Here is a 16790-nt window from a genome sequence, read left to right as displayed (position 1 = left end):
TTGTTTGCGCTAATGCGATCTTTACTATATATATATATATATATATATATATATATATATATATATATATATATATATATATATATATATATATTTTAGACTTTCAAATTTTCGTACTTCTATTATCTCTAACCTGCTCTGCATGTGTACGCCGTTTCCGTTTTTGAATTCTTTACAACGTTCTACTTTGTCATCTACTCTTTGTCCTTTATTTCCGCCCCGGGCGTCTTCTCGCGGTACGTACAAGTGTCTCTCCGAGAAAATCACGTCTCGTCTCCTTCCAAGATTTTTTTTTATAATAGACTCGAGAGATCATTTTTTAAACAGCCTTCTATTCCGGGGAAAACCAGCCAGTACTCGATTTGACCATCAGATGGCAGAGATATTCAAGGAAAAGAAATCTGTCTATCTACAGTTCCTTTCTGTTCTGGCCTGCTTTTCAGATTTGCTTGTTTCCTTTTCTGGAAGAAGCCTCAACGTCCACGATCCTTAAATTGATAAAGTGGGATCAGAAAATGAATTAACAGAACTCCTTCTATTCGTTTACTGAATTCACCTACGCAGTCACTGAAAATCAATAGCAGAAAATCTGCCCGACATTATCAAGTAAAACAACGTCCTGCAGTACCTAATCTGTCCACTAGATGTCAGCGTTGTTTAGCTATGGCCAGTTTGCTTTTGTCGTCCAGTGCAGGGGACTCCCAGAGTGTGGTGAAGCTGGAGCCCCTAACTCAAGGCCCTCTGCTGCCCTAGATGACGCTGTACGTGGTGTCCCGTCACTCCCTTTGTTTTGAGAGGAATCGTCACTGCCAGACCTGTACGTAGAAATGTGGAGACACAAGAAGGGAGCTAGCAGTGAGCAAGAGTGAAATATGGAGTGTCTGAATGCCAAACGGTGGATTTTGAGGTCATTTGGTGACTCTTTATAAGACTGTCTCAAAAAAAATGTGTGCTTGAGTGGTTGAGACTTCAGAAAACAACTCGGAATTGGGCTGTATTTGCAGGCTTTTTAATTAATTGATTGTTTATTTATTGCACTTAACATTTCTTTAAATTAAAAAGAAATCTAATTTATTTCAGATGTTTCAAATTAGGATTATAACTGAGTTCTCTATTTTAAACCACCAGCCTAACTTGTAGCTTACAATGATGGTGACCACCTAATTACAATCAGTCAGCTCTATTAACATAGACATTTCATTTAAGTTATTTAAATAAACTGATAAGCTCAATATAACCACAAAACTCAGTGCAACTAAAGTAAAATGATTACACATAAACATTTAACCGCAATTCATATTTACTGTATCATTATAAAATGAGAACAATCTACACGAGAACAGGCCATTCAGCCCAACAAGGCTCACCAGTCCTCTCCATTTCTTCTTCTTCTTCTTCTTTCAGCTGCTCCTGTTAGGGGTCACCACAGCGGATTATCTATCTGCATATTGATTTGGCAAAATATTAGATCGGATGCCCTTCCTGACGTAACCCTCCCCATTTATCTGGGCTTGGGACTGGCACGAAGAAACACACTGGTTTGTGCATCCCCTGTGGCTGGGTTGTCAGTCCTCTCCACTTAACTCTTCTAAAATAACATAAAGTTGAGTTTTGAAGGTCTCTAAAGTTCTACTGTCTACCACACTACTTGGTCATTTATTCCAAGTGTCTTAGGCTCTCTGTGTGAAGAAAAACTCCCAAATGTTTGTGTGAAATTTACTCGTGACAAGTCTCCAATGGTGTCTGCCCCCGTGTGTTTCATGAAGTCACCGTCTCGATCCACTGGACTAACTCCCTTCGTAATTTTAAACATTTCAATCAGGTCTCCTCTTAATGTTCTTTTGGTCACGCTGAAATATTCATTTGCTTGAACTGTAGTAATCCTCACTGACGTATGCATATAATGCAATATAATTATCCAATCGATGCACCACCTCAGAGAATTGTTCCGGTGAAATGCTGACTATCGAGAATTTTTATACAGGGAGACTCACTCGAAGGAGACACCCATTATTCTGTAATAACTCTCGCTAGGACTAAGCAATCTGAACAAAACAATGTGCAATGTGCTCCTCAGTATATGGAGGTTCGAAGAAGCCGGGATGCACCTGCGTCAGAGCGATGAGGTAGGCACCAGACAGCCATCATGACCTTTAACCTCCGTTTGCAACTTCTTGGTGCATACCGTCCGTATCCCTTCACTCAGTCACTCAACTTCTCATCAGGATGGTGGTGTACAGTATCTACTGGGTCACCAATTCGTTTAAGTGATGTCAGAATCAACTGAATGATCGTGAGTTAACAGAAGCTTACTTCCAGCAAGATGGAACAAATGTGTCACACATCAGCAAGGAGCACGGCAGAAACTGAGTCCTTCTTTAGTAACAGGGTCATTTCAAAGGGGCTTTGACCACCATGGTCAACAGATCTGACACCACTAGACTTCTTCCTTTGGGGTCTCCTCAAAGGAAAAATCTATCGGAACAAACCTCACACTGTGGAAGATTTGAAAGGAAAACATCCAACGTGAAAATTGCTGCTATGCCCCACCTGAGACGCTTGCCGATACGTTCAGGAACATGGAGCGCCACATTGACATATGTCTGGCAGAAAATAGGAACCACTCCCAGCATCATATGTAATGCAATCGATTACACACTCGTCGAGGTATATTGTTTGGGTTCAGATTGTTTCATCCTAACGTGAGTTACAATAGAATATCTGGGGTCTCTTTCAAGTGAATCTCCCCGTAGCATGCCAAGAGCAATTCACATAGATGGTAGTGACCAACAGAGAATGTTATTTGCCGAGTTATACCGCTTTTTTGTAACTTTAGTCTGTTTCAGAGACAATTACAGTTTGATATTCACTCTTTAGCAATGCATTCACGAGCGCTAGTCCTAAGCAACGTGCAGACCAAATTATAAAGGCTGTCGACTATAAATCGAGGGGCTATTTAATGCACTAGTGAGACCACATCTGGAGTGTTGTGTGTAGTTCTGCTCACAACACCACAAGAAAGACATAACAGCACTTGAAGCTGTGAAGAGAAGATCAAACAAATACATCCCAGGACTTGAGGACGTGTCCTACTGTGACAAACTCTGAGAGTTAAACCTGTTTAGTCTCAAGCAGAGGAGACTGTGTGAGGACCTAATCCGGGTCTTCGAAATCCTCAAAAGCATCAAGTAGAAGAATTTGTTCAAGTTAACAGTGAATCACATACTCCAGTGAATAGTATGGAGAACTTCACTTAGGACAGCAGTGGGAATCTGGAACAAACTACCAAGACATGGACACCTTGGAACTGAGATATGTGGACAGCCAGCTGAGCTCTTAGCTAAACAAACCAGCGACTAGTGGAGTGAATGGCCACCTCTCCTTATTCAGATTTCAAATAAAAGAGAAAGTAAAAACAAGACAGAAAGATGTGACCTGTGAAGAGTCATTTTATTTGGTAAGGACATACTTACAGTACAGTTTGTAAGTTTTTACAAATCTTAACATTTACTGAAAATTATTCTGTTGTATGTTCAGAAACATTGATTTCATTGTAAAAGAACTTATAGTCCCCTAATTTGGAAACAGAAAACAAAGACATCCCTTCACTTCAAATTACTGGGGGCTTCAGGATCTTTATACAAATAACCAAACCCCCCTGCACTACAGCGCCTTGGCTATCAGCTAACAACAACAATTACAAACTTGTTACAAAATTTTATACTTTTTTAAATCAAGTGCTTGAGAAAGGCACACACCTTTTGCTCCATTATAAATTTCATTCGATTTATTGTGGGATTCGCTAAACCTTTTTTATTCTGCAATTTTTTAAAAAAAGGACATAATTCAGAGTTACTAAACAATAAAAACATATTGTCTGGGGGTCTATGCTGGTTTTTTTTTGTATTATTCTTTTCTTAGGGTTTTATGTTGCAATTTTCTTTTAAAGGTTGTTTTTTAAATGTTTGCACCTCCACAATCAGAACTTGTTCTGCACTCCCCAATTTCAAACACCTGTAAAGAGTCACTTTGAAAAACAACATATTCATCTTAACTGAACTACTACCACAATTTATTTTAAAGAAAAAAATAAAGAAATTCTCTCCTTTCACCTACGAGCAAAGTTTATACCCAGTGGATAAATACGAGCCTCCGTCAGCCGGGACCCCAGTGACACCTCGAGCTGTCTAGCTATGATTTACTCAAGCCCCGCCCACTTGAACAGTCAGGTATCTGATTGGACAAATCAGTTCTTCATTCCCAGACTGGCCAATTAGCAGGGTGCAGACTGGCTGGATGGAGCTGACTGCTTTTCCAGCTCTCACCTCTAGAGGCGCTCCAGGCTCCCACCACCTTGGCTCTCTTGGGTGGCAGTTCTGCAGTACAGATGTCAGACGCAAAACATTTCAAGCAAAAACAAAGAAAGTGCTAAAACAAAGAAGCCATTCCAATCTTATGGAGAAGAGAGAGAAGTTATAATAAATGACCAGATTATTGATAGCTATTGATAATTTGAAAAAGTGAAATTCGAGCAGTTCATCAAAATCAGATTGAAGATCTTCCCATCACTGTGGAAATAAAAAAACAAGACAGTAATTAGGGCTCATCCTCAGTATATGGCGACTATGCTTTAAAATTATTCACACAAACTTGACAAAAGTAGGAAAAACACAGGCCACATGCAAAAGGGCTCCTTTTCTGAAGGATGATGGGAGTATCTGAGCCGACCAATAATGGCACAGATTGAAGTGAATGTCACATGACTAGTGAGTTATGACATAAAACAAATTAGAGGGGTCGTGAAACGAATGGCAAAAAAGTGAAGAAACTGCACAACTGTTATAAAGACCATGTCACATTAGGCAACCTTTCCAGCCAATTTCTGTCATAGCTTTCATTTACATTATTTTAGCGAGTCGGCGGCAATTGCTGATGTGCTCTCGTAATTGCTTAATGTGATATACGTGGCCACATAAAAAAAAACTCCTGGCAGCTGCTGACCCTTCGTACAGAGCCAGTGCAGTGCAATCAGAAAAGGGGCGAGCACCCCGGCTTCAGAAGAATGTCACTTGGTCGGTAGAGTAGACATGCCCAGTGATTTTTCAGTCATTTAAGTTGACTTTGTTAGCAACGCAATCAGCAAATCTGAAACGACTAGAAGTTGCAATAAGGTGACGTCAGCTTTAGCAGATCTGAAAATTTCCACTGTGGGTTAGTCAGTCAGCTCTGAGGGCTTTTAAATCATCTGGGGGGGGGGAGCTTTACGCTATAACAGACTAAAATCTCCACAAAATATAAATATACATACCTACAGGGGTGTCCTTACATATCAGGGTCTGCAAAAGAAAAGGTCAGAAAGTCCATGTTAGAGAAAGACATGGAGGATGAACACAACTGTGTGATAGCAACCGTACACCAGCTCCTAGTGGACTGCATAAAACTCTGCACAAATCTGCACTCTACAGGCTTCATTTATTTCAGATGTGTAATACCAACAAAAAAACTACCATATGTCGATGTAAATAGTCTAATATGATATCATGCAGTGAGAAAGCAGGAGAATCAAACCACCCTGGATGCTGGATTAATCAGGTAGCAGTGCCACACATTACCGCCCACATTATATTATAGTACTGTATATGTATGCGTGCTATCACCTTCATCTCAAATTGCTTTTCCTGGCTAGCACTGCGATGGTAAAAGGACAAGCAGCAAGCCCAGACTTTCCTATCCACAGCTCCAGCTTCCAGTTCTTCTTGGAGAATTCCCAGTTCTTCCCAGGCCAGCTGAGAGATATAAGTCCTCCATAATTTCCTGCCCAGAGCGGTTCCAGGGAGAGCTCCCTAGGGGGCATCTTTTCGACATACCCAATCTACCACAACTGTCTCTCCATCGCTCACTCTCTTTCTCAGTACGCCTCCCTCAAACTCTCTGCTCAGATGTTAGTCCCACCTCACTGTCCTCATTATTTTCTTAATCACAGTATGACTAAACTGGGGTCCATCCCCTTTATAGCATCCCTAATATAATAGCTTGAAGTTACAGTATTTTCACCACAGTTCAAGACAAGAACCGTGACCAGGCTTAAATAGCCCCTGACAACCAGGTGAACACAAAGTAAACAACTTTAAATGGCTACCCCGGCGACCATAATCTGGCTGCCACAGAGAAGTGCTCAGTTTTAAAAGGAGATATTCACCCCATGTGAAAATGCTAGGGCTGCTCAGGGTGCTGTGATCCACCACACAGCTATATCTGTCATTCTTGTTGGGAACGAAAGGGACGCTCTGAGTCAGGTAGAAGTCCCAGGTCCTCCTGAAGGCCAAGTCGGAGGTCTTGGTGCCAGGGATGTCAGCGTCATTTTTGATCAGCTTAACTTTAATATTGGGAGGATGGAATCCACTGACATGGCAGATGAGGACGTTGTCCTTTCCGTACTCGCCTGGAAATTTGCTGTAGATCTGAACTTTTGGTTTACCTGAAATACAAAAACAAAAAAAAAAAAGTCATGGTTAATTAGATGCAACCTGATACCTGAGACCTGGCACAACCCTGGCATTTATCAGCCTACCAGTCTACCGCAGTGGCAAAATCAGCTGTTTCACTGAGAATAAATTTATTTAGCTAACGTTTCAAACTTCCACATTTTTCAGACATCCATGAGGCAACTTTCTAATGATAAAACATGTAATGAGTCGACAGAAGCCCATATTCTTGGAAATGTTAGTGCGGCTGCTAAAACAGAACACTTAATTGCTGAAATCGAATCGTCAAACAGTACATTTGTGTCACTTGTTGCGTTTTTGGTAATCAAACTAATGTTTATTACTATAATAAGTAAAACAGGTTAAACGTGATGAAAGCACAGATAAAACACATTTGGATGTTGTGGGAGCAAATGGGCTGTTGACATGGCTGTCCAATTTCGAGTTAGTCCACAGGTATCAGTAATACAAAGTCTGCCCAGTTACGTGAGGCAGCAGCTTGAGGACAACGGGCATTCTGAAATCATAATAACCATTAACTGACAGGTTTGATTTAATCATAATATATTTTATTCAGGAAGACAGACTTAAAAGTTACAACAAACCTAAAAAAAAAAACAAGAAATATGTTTGGGAAATTAAAGCGTCAGGAGCTTGTGACACTTAAAATTTCATCTGACTTGTCCATTAACACTAGAATTACCAGAGCCTACGGAACTTGTAGATCCGTCCCACCTTATATTGCTTCGCACCTCTCAGTCAGCGTCTTTTGTCCTGTAAATGTGTGGATAAGCAGCAAACAGCAAGCAGCCTGTTATCACATCCCCCACCCTGTCTTCTCAGCTCAAGTCTGTCTACCTGCGTGTCAGTTGCTTAGAGTTGTATAGAGTGAGAAGTCAAGCAAAATGAAAGGTAAATAGGTAAATAACATTCGATCTGGCTTTTATGCAAGTAACATATAAATGTTAATGTTTTGGGCACATGCACCGTCCTTGCATACACCGTCCTTTGTATGTAAGAGCCAGATCGAATGTTATTTGCCTATTTACCTTTATTTATTTACTTACTTCCTACAGCGTAAAGTCACAAGTAGAGTGCAGAGCTTCCCATGTACATATACAAATTACAGCAATGGCAAAAGTGCATTTGTGTTCCAATGCAGAACCGTCACCGTGATCTGAGTTGACCTCTGTTATAGCGCGTCTATGTGAAAACAGCAGTGTATGAGGGTTTTGGTTGGGATCGTGAACGCAGCTGAGAGAATAAAACCGAATTAAAAAAAACAAAAACAAAGCTAACTTTTACAAGTATCATAAATTACACCGGCTGTTAAGAGACTGGAATCAAATGTATGTTTTTATTCTAAAATAGTAAAAATAAGAGCAGCTCACTTCTCAAAACGAACTCGTCTGGGATCGAACCCGTGATGTTTTGATTACCAATCAACAGCTGATACTGTTGCGCCACCAATGCGGTCATAGCAAATGCGTGTCAATGTCGCACCCTAACGCGGGTTCTTTTTCTGCAGTTATATTTTTGAATAAAAGCGCACTTGTTCTGTTATATTTGCACCTTTTGTGAAAGTGTTTCTTTGATATTTGGAATTCAGGCTTCAGACATTATACACTTCATGTCTACATTTTGTCAATTATTACTAAAACATGAAAAACATTTCTGTTTTTTAACGATGTGTTTACATAGATCGTTGTAGACATGGAACACACATGAAATGCATGTGTTCCAAATAATGATATATTATTTATAAAAGGTGTCATTTTGCTTGACTTCTCACTCTATACAACTCCAAGCAACTGACACGCAGATAAACAGACTTGAGCTGAGAAAACTATGCGGGGTGGGGGATGTGATAGCAGGCTGCTTGCTGCTTATCGACACATTTAAAGGACAAAAGACACTGACGGAGAGGTGCAAAGCGACTAAAGGTGGGATGAATCTACGAGTTTTTTTCATAGGCTCTGGTAATTCTAGTGTTAAACACAGAAAATAAACGATTAACTTTTCAGTATTGTGAACCTGCTGATGACACAAAGTTATTTTCTGACAAGCCTGACTTAAAAAGTGTACAGTTAAAAAAGCGACTTTTGTCCTGAATTATTCTGGAATTCACTAACTTGCATGGCAATAACTTAATAATGTTTCCATTTTTTGCTTTGCCCTACCATAACCTACTATCTATGGGGGAGGAGCGAAAGCTTTAGATTCATCAGAAATTTCGTTTTAGGGTCCCCGATACCAAAATACAATCGACATCTTGATGATGGGTGTGTGTCTGTCTCTCTGTGTGTCACAGTTTCTCGAGGCCCGTCTTTGGCTAAAATGGCCGTACAGAAAAATAGCAAATTCGAAACTTAAGCCTGTTATGAGATGACGATGTGCTGATTAGTTTTTGAGCCAAAGTGAAACAGGCACTCAAGGGGAAACACCGTAATTCTGCAATTAATTAGGAATTCTTCTCACCATTTGCTAGCGTAATAAGCTATTTTATGATCAGAAAGATCAGCATCAGAGCGATAAATAATTACTGAAATGTTAGACAAGAGTTTGGGTCACTTGGATCCCAGGGTGCAAAGCCTACTGACGCTCACGTCCAAATTTTTATTACTGGATTTCAGTTTATATACAGAAACAGCAATTTAACGAATTGAATAAATGTAAACAGTGAGATAAATCAGACGGTTCATGATGAAGATCGCACCGCTATTTTTAAACCCTGTGCTAAAATCCCCCAAAGCCATCAAAATCCCCCCATTGGTTGTTAACCTGTAGGGAAATTCCTCTACTGTTATACACGCATGAATATCAAGCTCTGCACTGTATATTTTTGTAAATGCATTGAAATGTTAGGCTTTCATGTTTTTATTTGACATCAAACCACACTACTGTCCATGGTGAACCACTAGGGGGCGTTGCAGCACCCCAAAGCCCAGACACAACAGCACACACACGGACCCTTCAGTTGCCAATAAAGAGATTTACTGTCACAAATGCATTCGTACAGGTCCACTTATATGACTCTCTCCCCTTCTCCACTCCACTCAGGTAAGCTTCATCCACCTCCTCTGCCAACTTCCTGGGTGAAGCAGACCACCTTCCTTTATGCTAAAACTGACCGCACGTCCAGTGCTATTACAGTGCATCCAGGAAGCACTTCCAGGTCAGGCTGAACCCCTCCATGATAGCAGAGTCTGTCTCCAGCAGCTCCCCCTACTGGCACCTAAGGACAGCAACAGGGCTGTCCAATAAAACTTCAACCCCCATGCAGCCCCCCATGAGTTTATACTGGTGGTGGTCTCCCAATCAGGAGAGGTCCCACTAACCAACCCGGTCAGAATGCCACATACGTCCATTAAAAGGGCTTCCCAGCCAGGTAAACAACTATCCCTTCCTGCTGGGACCCCTGTTGTCTTTTACAGTATTATGTGGATCTTAACATTTTAGGATCATCTCTTACCGTATGTCATTTTGACTCATTTTTAAAAAACAATTGTATTTTGCTGCTTTTTGTCTTTTGATTTCAGTGTCTGCTCGGGTGCGTCCCCTGCAGTTCCCAATGGTTACTTAGCTATGCAGTAATCAATTTCACAGACGCCATTTTCTCTCACCTATTGGTAGTATGACTATTGTTCTTTAATGATGCCCGCCTCCTGCCAAATTGAAAGTACACAAGCCTGGCGAAGATCACGTGAATTCATGGAAAGCACCCGCTGAACTAGCCAGGGCACGTCTTCACCAGGGCAACAACGCAAATGAAGCACCAACCGCCACACAGTGACAAAACTGAAACTAAACACCGGTGAGGAGGTAACGCCACTGTGCCATGTCGAGGCAGCCTTGACAACCTCGCAAGAATTAACTTGAAGTGAAGTCAAGCAGTCACATAAAGGGTGTGCCCAGCTGGCAAAGTTGGTAAGCAAGGATGTCTGCCAATTTCTGAGTCAGGACAAAAGTGAAACTGAGAATTTGAAGAGGGGGAATAAAACACTGAAAAAAAAAAGTGTATAGAAAATAGAGTGCAAACTGACAAATTTCACTGGGCACAAAAGTAAACCCACAAGGGTCTCTGAAACGCTCTGGTGTCGCATTCATTTAGAATCTAAAAAACAACACTTTGAAAGAAACAAACCGCCACTTAAAAAAGTGGACATTTTGTTTTAAAGGAATCTTAGTAATGTCCATGTCAACGACTTGGAAGAAACAGCCTTGCGGTATCTCCCCTTCTGCTTTAAATCCAAGTGGCACCCACCTTTGAAGCCCACACCAAAATACAATTGCAGACTTGTGGGTGGGCACCTCTGTTTTTTCTCCATTATCATCATCATTGTGCCAGATTTCACCCTGTGGATTAATAAAGTTCTATCTATCTATCTATTATATAGTGCCTTTCACTCTATTATAGATCGCCTTTATCTATCTATCTATCTATCTATCTGCAGTGCACTGGCGCCCTGCCCGGGGTTTGTTTCCTGCCTTGCGCGCTGTGTTGGCTGGGATTGGCTCCAGCAGACCCCCGTGACCCTGTAATTAGGATATAGCGGGTTGGATAATGGGTGGATGGATAGCTATCTATTTATCTGTTATATAGTGCCTTTCATATCTATCTATCTATCTAATGACAATGCTTAAAAAGAAAGGCACAACATTAAAAAGATCAGAAAGCACTTTATATTACCTATAAGAATAAACTGAAATATTAATGAAGAGCACATATCATGAACACTGAAAAACATTTCCTTCTTATCCATAGCAATAAAGTGTAATTTATAAGATTGGTAAACTGTGAAAGGTGCTATATAAATTAAATGAGATTAACTTGTATTATCCCCAAATACATGAATATTGTGGTCAAATGAAGATGGATTATGTAAGGCACTATATAAGATTAACATACCACATTTCTCTCTCTAAAAAACCACGACGGGTCTTCCTATGAAAGATGCCATATAATAGTAAACTGAAACACTTCCCTGTCATTGGATAGATAGATAGATAGATAGATAGATAGATAGATAGATAGAACAGGCTAATTTGAGCGTAGTTGGTAGGATTAGACAGATTTATATAATGGTAGAAAAACTATTGTGTTGTACCAACAGAGAAATTTATTTTTAGTGTAGTTGACAGGATTAGACAGACAGATAGATATGAAAGGCACTATATAATAGATAGATTGTTTCCTAATCAGGCCTAATAGAGATCCAGATTTCTTGCGTTACGCTCTCAGTTGTGTATTACGTCCTCTGAAGGCGTTCCTAGATGTTTCCGAAGCACATTCAACGCAAATGATGTGGTTTTCGTAGTTTGATTACATGGCCCTGCAGATGTGTCTTGCTGTTTCTTAAGGCCACCTCTCAGCTCTTAGATGGCAGATAGATGTGAAAGGCACTATACATCACCGCCATGGCGTAACATTCATCTCTTCAAACTCTCCTCCTTCCCGCTTTTTGATGCTGCTTCTTATGCCAGGGCACTGTGTGGAGTCTGAATGTTCTTCCTGTGTCCTCCTTCATGTGTTCCACTTTTTCCTCCCATATACCTAAAGACATGCAGGTCAGGGTAACTGGTAGCTTTAAATTGTGCCCGTGTGTGTTGGTGCGAGGGTCTGTCGGTGTGCCCCTGTGATGATCTGGCACCCTGTCCAAGGATCGTTCCTGCCTTACACTCTTTGCGTGATGGGAGAGGGTCCAGCTTCCCGGTGACCCTGCTCACAATGATGCGGGTTTAGAAAATGGATGGGTGGGATTTTTTAAAATATTTTTACTAGTGCCTGGTAATTGTTCCATTGTGCTTTGCTACCATGTTATGTGTTTTATTGGTTAAACATGCCGAGTAGCCTTTTCGGCCTTGCATGTCAGAACAGAATTAAATATAGTATTGTTATTATTAACATCTCACTATATTTGTAATTAGTTATAATTTAGTATTACACGTTTTTGTGACTGAGCTTACTTAACGCGACACAACACAATTCTGAACTTGAAGTAAACACGCAACACGTGACCCTCCTCCCTCCTTCACACCCATAATGATGTCGGGTTCACAAAATCTGACCGTCGCTCGATGACGTTGGGGAGACCTTCTAGTTCCTTTACTCCGACGTGACACCTCAGGGGTTCCTCAGACGCTAAGGTGGCACTTGTGCCCCAAGCCTCAGGCCTGAAAGCCAACACACCCAACCCCCACCAACCAACGCGTTGTCACGAAATCCAAGCCACAAGTGTCACCCGCCCCAGGGTGCCTGGTACCTTTTATATAAATATATATTCTTGTCGTTCTGGATTCCTCTTTTCTGTCAATATTTACAAAGACTCGCTAATGTCTGTCTCTGAGTGCGCTGCCCAAATCCTCTTAACATCGCGTCTCAAAATCGAAAGTAAAGAAAAGCACCGTCACTGGCAATGAAATCCTCACCCAGAGAGAAGTGGCACCTCTCGGGGCTTAAAGTGTACTTTCAGGACTGAGAGCCCCTCATTACGTCGTTGTCAGCGAGTGTTTATCATACCTGGACAGGTAGAATGTGCCCCACTTGAAAATGAGCCCCATGTCCTAATAAGAGTCACACGTACCATAATGTAAAAATCACCGTAATTAAAGCAACAACAATAGCAGGATTATTAATAATTAAAGAACAAATTTCTAAGAAGCCCCGCACCGGCAGCGCGCGAACAGATTGACACACCGCAACCGAAAACATTTAGTAATAAAACAGAATTCAGAATAGAAAACAGAAAAAAAGAATTAAAGACTTACCCTCTTTTGCGCTTACACTGCAGAGGACCGCGCCAAACACGGCCAAAGCCACTAGAATATTCATGGCTGAAAAAATGTTGGTGTTTCAGCAGCACCTACGAGACAAACGCTCTTCAAGATAACTTGAAAAGAAACGATGAAGATGTGCGCTCTTTGGGAATATAATATACAGCGAGCCCCGCCCTCATAAGGCTTTTCAGCCAATCAGATGACGTTTCACTCCGTGTCTGGGCAGAATAAGCTTGACAGGGTTTGGCTCCGTGACCCTTTCGCTCCTGTCTTTGTGTTAGCATTTTTGGATGCAGACCCTTTTATTCGCAGGTATTAATCGTATTTTAAGTCGGATAGGCGACAAATCTTAACCACACCCCAGTCTGTACACACATAACTCCCAACTCTGCAACGTCAAACGTTATTATTTGTAGCAAATTCATCTCTGTGATATTACAATAACAAGAAAAAGGTGTTTACAAGAGTTATAAACTTAATATTCAAACATGGCTGTTGAAATTAAATTACGTATTCCTGACATCTGACGTTTATTTCGCTGTGAATGCCCCTGAAACTCTCCAAAGTTCTCACTTCTCTGATTTGCAGTACAAGACGCTGGGAGTTTGTAAATGGTTTGCTTGCTGAAAATGTCAATAATTTATCAATCAATCAGTCAATAGATAGATAGATAGATAGATAGATAGATAGATAGATAGATAGATAGTATTATTGTTGCCTTTATAAAGCCTTGTAGAAACAAATGGTATTGTTCTGCCTCTAGCTTCATTCCTCTCAGCATACTTGTTAGCTCCACCCCTCACAAATTATTTTGCATAGAATGTTTTTACGCATTTTATATATTCATTTTTCAAAAATATTCTGAAATCTCTTTGTATTCAACTATTTAAATGTATTTTTGCCATTTAGGACCTCAGCAAACATAACTCAACCAATGTGGGATTTTGAAAGGGGATGCCATCATCCTTCAGAGGTGTGGTTTGAAGATTATTATTATTATTATTATTATTATTATTATTATTATTATTATTATTATTATTATTACTACCTGTGCATACCAGTCTTAAATTTAAAACTGTTTGATACTGATATCTCTTGCACCTGCAGGTTTCTCCCTGTGTCTTTCTTTATATCCTCATGTGTTTTGATGTCTCTTGCTCTCTCGAACATGTTCCCATTTAACCTGCTACTCGGACTTTGTCATTTTGTGTCTCCTCACTCGCCTCCTGTCTGTTTTTTGATTTCCACCAATGGTAGGCAAACCCTCAAGACCCACTCTGAAAACCCCATTCATATTCTTGTGGATGCTTCCCATCTTTGAAGGTGATTCAGAGTGCGCTGGTATTTTAGTAACTTTGATGTTCCTGAAATGTCCTAATTTAACTCCTTTTTACCTTCTTGTATACGACGTATAGGGAAAGTATTGTAATCGTCCAAAAATTCACTGTCAAGGTTTTGATGAATCTCGACGTTGTAGACCTCCCTGATTTTCTCGTATACAAAGTATGAGGAAAGTATTGGAATTCTCCAAAAATTCAATTTCGAGATTTTAATTTTTTTTAATATTTCGACTTAATGAGTCAGAATATACAATTTTTGGAATTATGTCTGTGTCTATCTGTGTGTGTGTGTGTGTGTAAACACAATAACATGAGTACGCTTTCACTTAGCTCAACCAAATTTTGCATACAAGTATTCGGTACAAAACCTAGATTTCTGTCAACTTTTGTCAACTTCTGTCAAACAAATGGAAATTATTACTAGGTGAAATAACAAAATTGTTCGGATTTAAACTTTAAGTTAGAGACTTGTAGATCATCTAATTCATGTTGTCATCAGGGAAAAGTAGAGTTTGTTCCCAATGAAGAGGCGTATCCGTGAGAAATAAAAGATTTGTTGTTTGGTGAAAGTGAAATTCAGATACGCGAGTGGTAGAGATGAGAAGTGGCTGGGGGGTTGGCGAGCAAAGCGAGCAGGAGGAAAGGCCCCCTAGTAATAATAATAATAATAATAATACAAGGGATGTTCACAAAGTTTCCATACTTTTTGTTATCTCTATTTATTAAGAATTTCAAACACAAATGGCATCACTTTTCTACACAGTCACCTTTGTTTGCGATGCAGTTTTCCCAGAGTCATACCAGCTTTTCAATGCCCAATTACTCCTCCTCCCACCCTCACCATTTACAATGAAAATATAAAAGTGGGGAAACTTTTTGATTATCCCTCGTAATAATAATAATACTTACACTTTACATTTATATGGTGCCCTTTGCCATGCTGATATTCTTGAGCGGGCACTGTTACTGGGTAAAGCGGCACATTTCGTTTATTCGGTGATTTGTGACCTTTTTTAATTTCTCACACCTCTTGACAGGGTTAGTCAGCTCACCATCATCACTGATGAAGAAGTGCAGATTTTTTTTAAATATCCAGATCATCTGCACAGTCCAACATTTTCAGGCACATGTTAATATTTCTGCGGTCCATGGGTTTGACCCCTTGAGTTGTTTTTGGGGTCATACTGTGTGTTTCCCACTTTTTGCCCAGTTGAAGCAGTAACCATTGAGATGTTCTGTGTGACGTTTTCTGGGTTTTCCCGTTTTCGTTTTCTGTCTTCACGGATGTCGCTCCCCATTGTTCTGTAAAGGGTGCTTCGGGGTTGCGTTCATCACGTGCACACAGGACAATAAATTCACAAATTCCCCATTTTTTCCATCTGACATCTAAGACAGAAACTTTGTTTTCATGTGACTTTCATGTGGTTTGGTTAATTTCTTTCAAAAGTTGAGGGAAGGCCTCAGTGCATTTTCACTTCTTAATATAACAACACATTTTCTGCCTTTTTCAGGAATTAGAGCTTATGTAACTAAATAAAGATGAGACTCGGCATCCTCTGTGATTGAGTAGACGTGACGTAATGCGATGTGCGGATCAGCAAAGTCATGGTTCTGAAACTGGGTGGGCATCAGCAGAAGGAAATCTCCTTACTGAATCAGAGAGACGGTGTACTTAGATATGAAGACAAAGAGACGTTCACAGTGTTCAGTGTTTTTATTATCATTCTATTACCATGTTGTCTAACACTGATATATGTGGAGAACGATTTCAGATATTTTAAATTAAAAAATAACAAAATCATATACAACTGAATGCAGGAAGCAGAGGGCGATGGTGCGGGGAACCTCATCAGAATTGGCCAATGTTAACAATGATGACCAGCAGGAGGCAGTGCAGGGGCCGCTGCTATTTTTATTATATATATAAATGATTTAGATAGGAATATAAGTAACAAGCTGGTTAAGTTTGCAGATGATACCAAGATAGGTGGATTAGCAGATAATTTGGAATCCGTTATATCATCACAGAAGGACTTGGACAGCAGACAGGCTTGGGCAGAATTGTGGACGATGAAATTTAATGTCAGTAAATGTAATGAATTACACATAGGAAGTAAAAATGTGAAGTTTGAATACACGATGGGCGGTCGAAAAAATCGAGAGTCCATCTTATGAGAAGGATTTAGGA

The 16790-nt window shown here is 40.2% G+C and overlaps 1 protein-coding gene across 1 annotated transcript; it reads right to left on the bottom strand.

Annotated features, from left to right (window-relative positions):
- Window positions 1–3894: 3894 nt before the first annotated feature.
- LOC120536650 (beta-2-microglobulin-like) lies at window positions 3895–13399 on the bottom strand. Its single transcript, XM_039765078.1, has 4 exons — window positions 13254–13399; window positions 6200–6478; window positions 5309–5336; window positions 3895–4568 (listed from the first exon to the last, which is right to left on the bottom strand). Exons 1-3 carry the CDS (start codon window positions 13315–13317, stop codon window positions 5323–5325), a joined length of 357 nt encoding a protein of 118 aa, XP_039621012.1. The 5' UTR covers window positions 13318–13399; the 3' UTR covers window positions 3895–4568; window positions 5309–5322.
- Window positions 13400–16790: the final 3391 nt, after the last annotated feature.

The sequence above is a fragment of the Polypterus senegalus genome, chromosome 10 (assembly GCF_016835505.1).
Source record: "Polypterus senegalus isolate Bchr_013 chromosome 10, ASM1683550v1, whole genome shotgun sequence".
In the NCBI taxonomy this organism is placed as follows: domain Eukaryota; kingdom Metazoa; phylum Chordata; class Cladistia; order Polypteriformes; family Polypteridae; genus Polypterus; species Polypterus senegalus.
The sequence above is the reverse complement of the archived record's forward strand: the minus strand, read 5'-3'. Positions and strand labels throughout refer to the sequence as shown.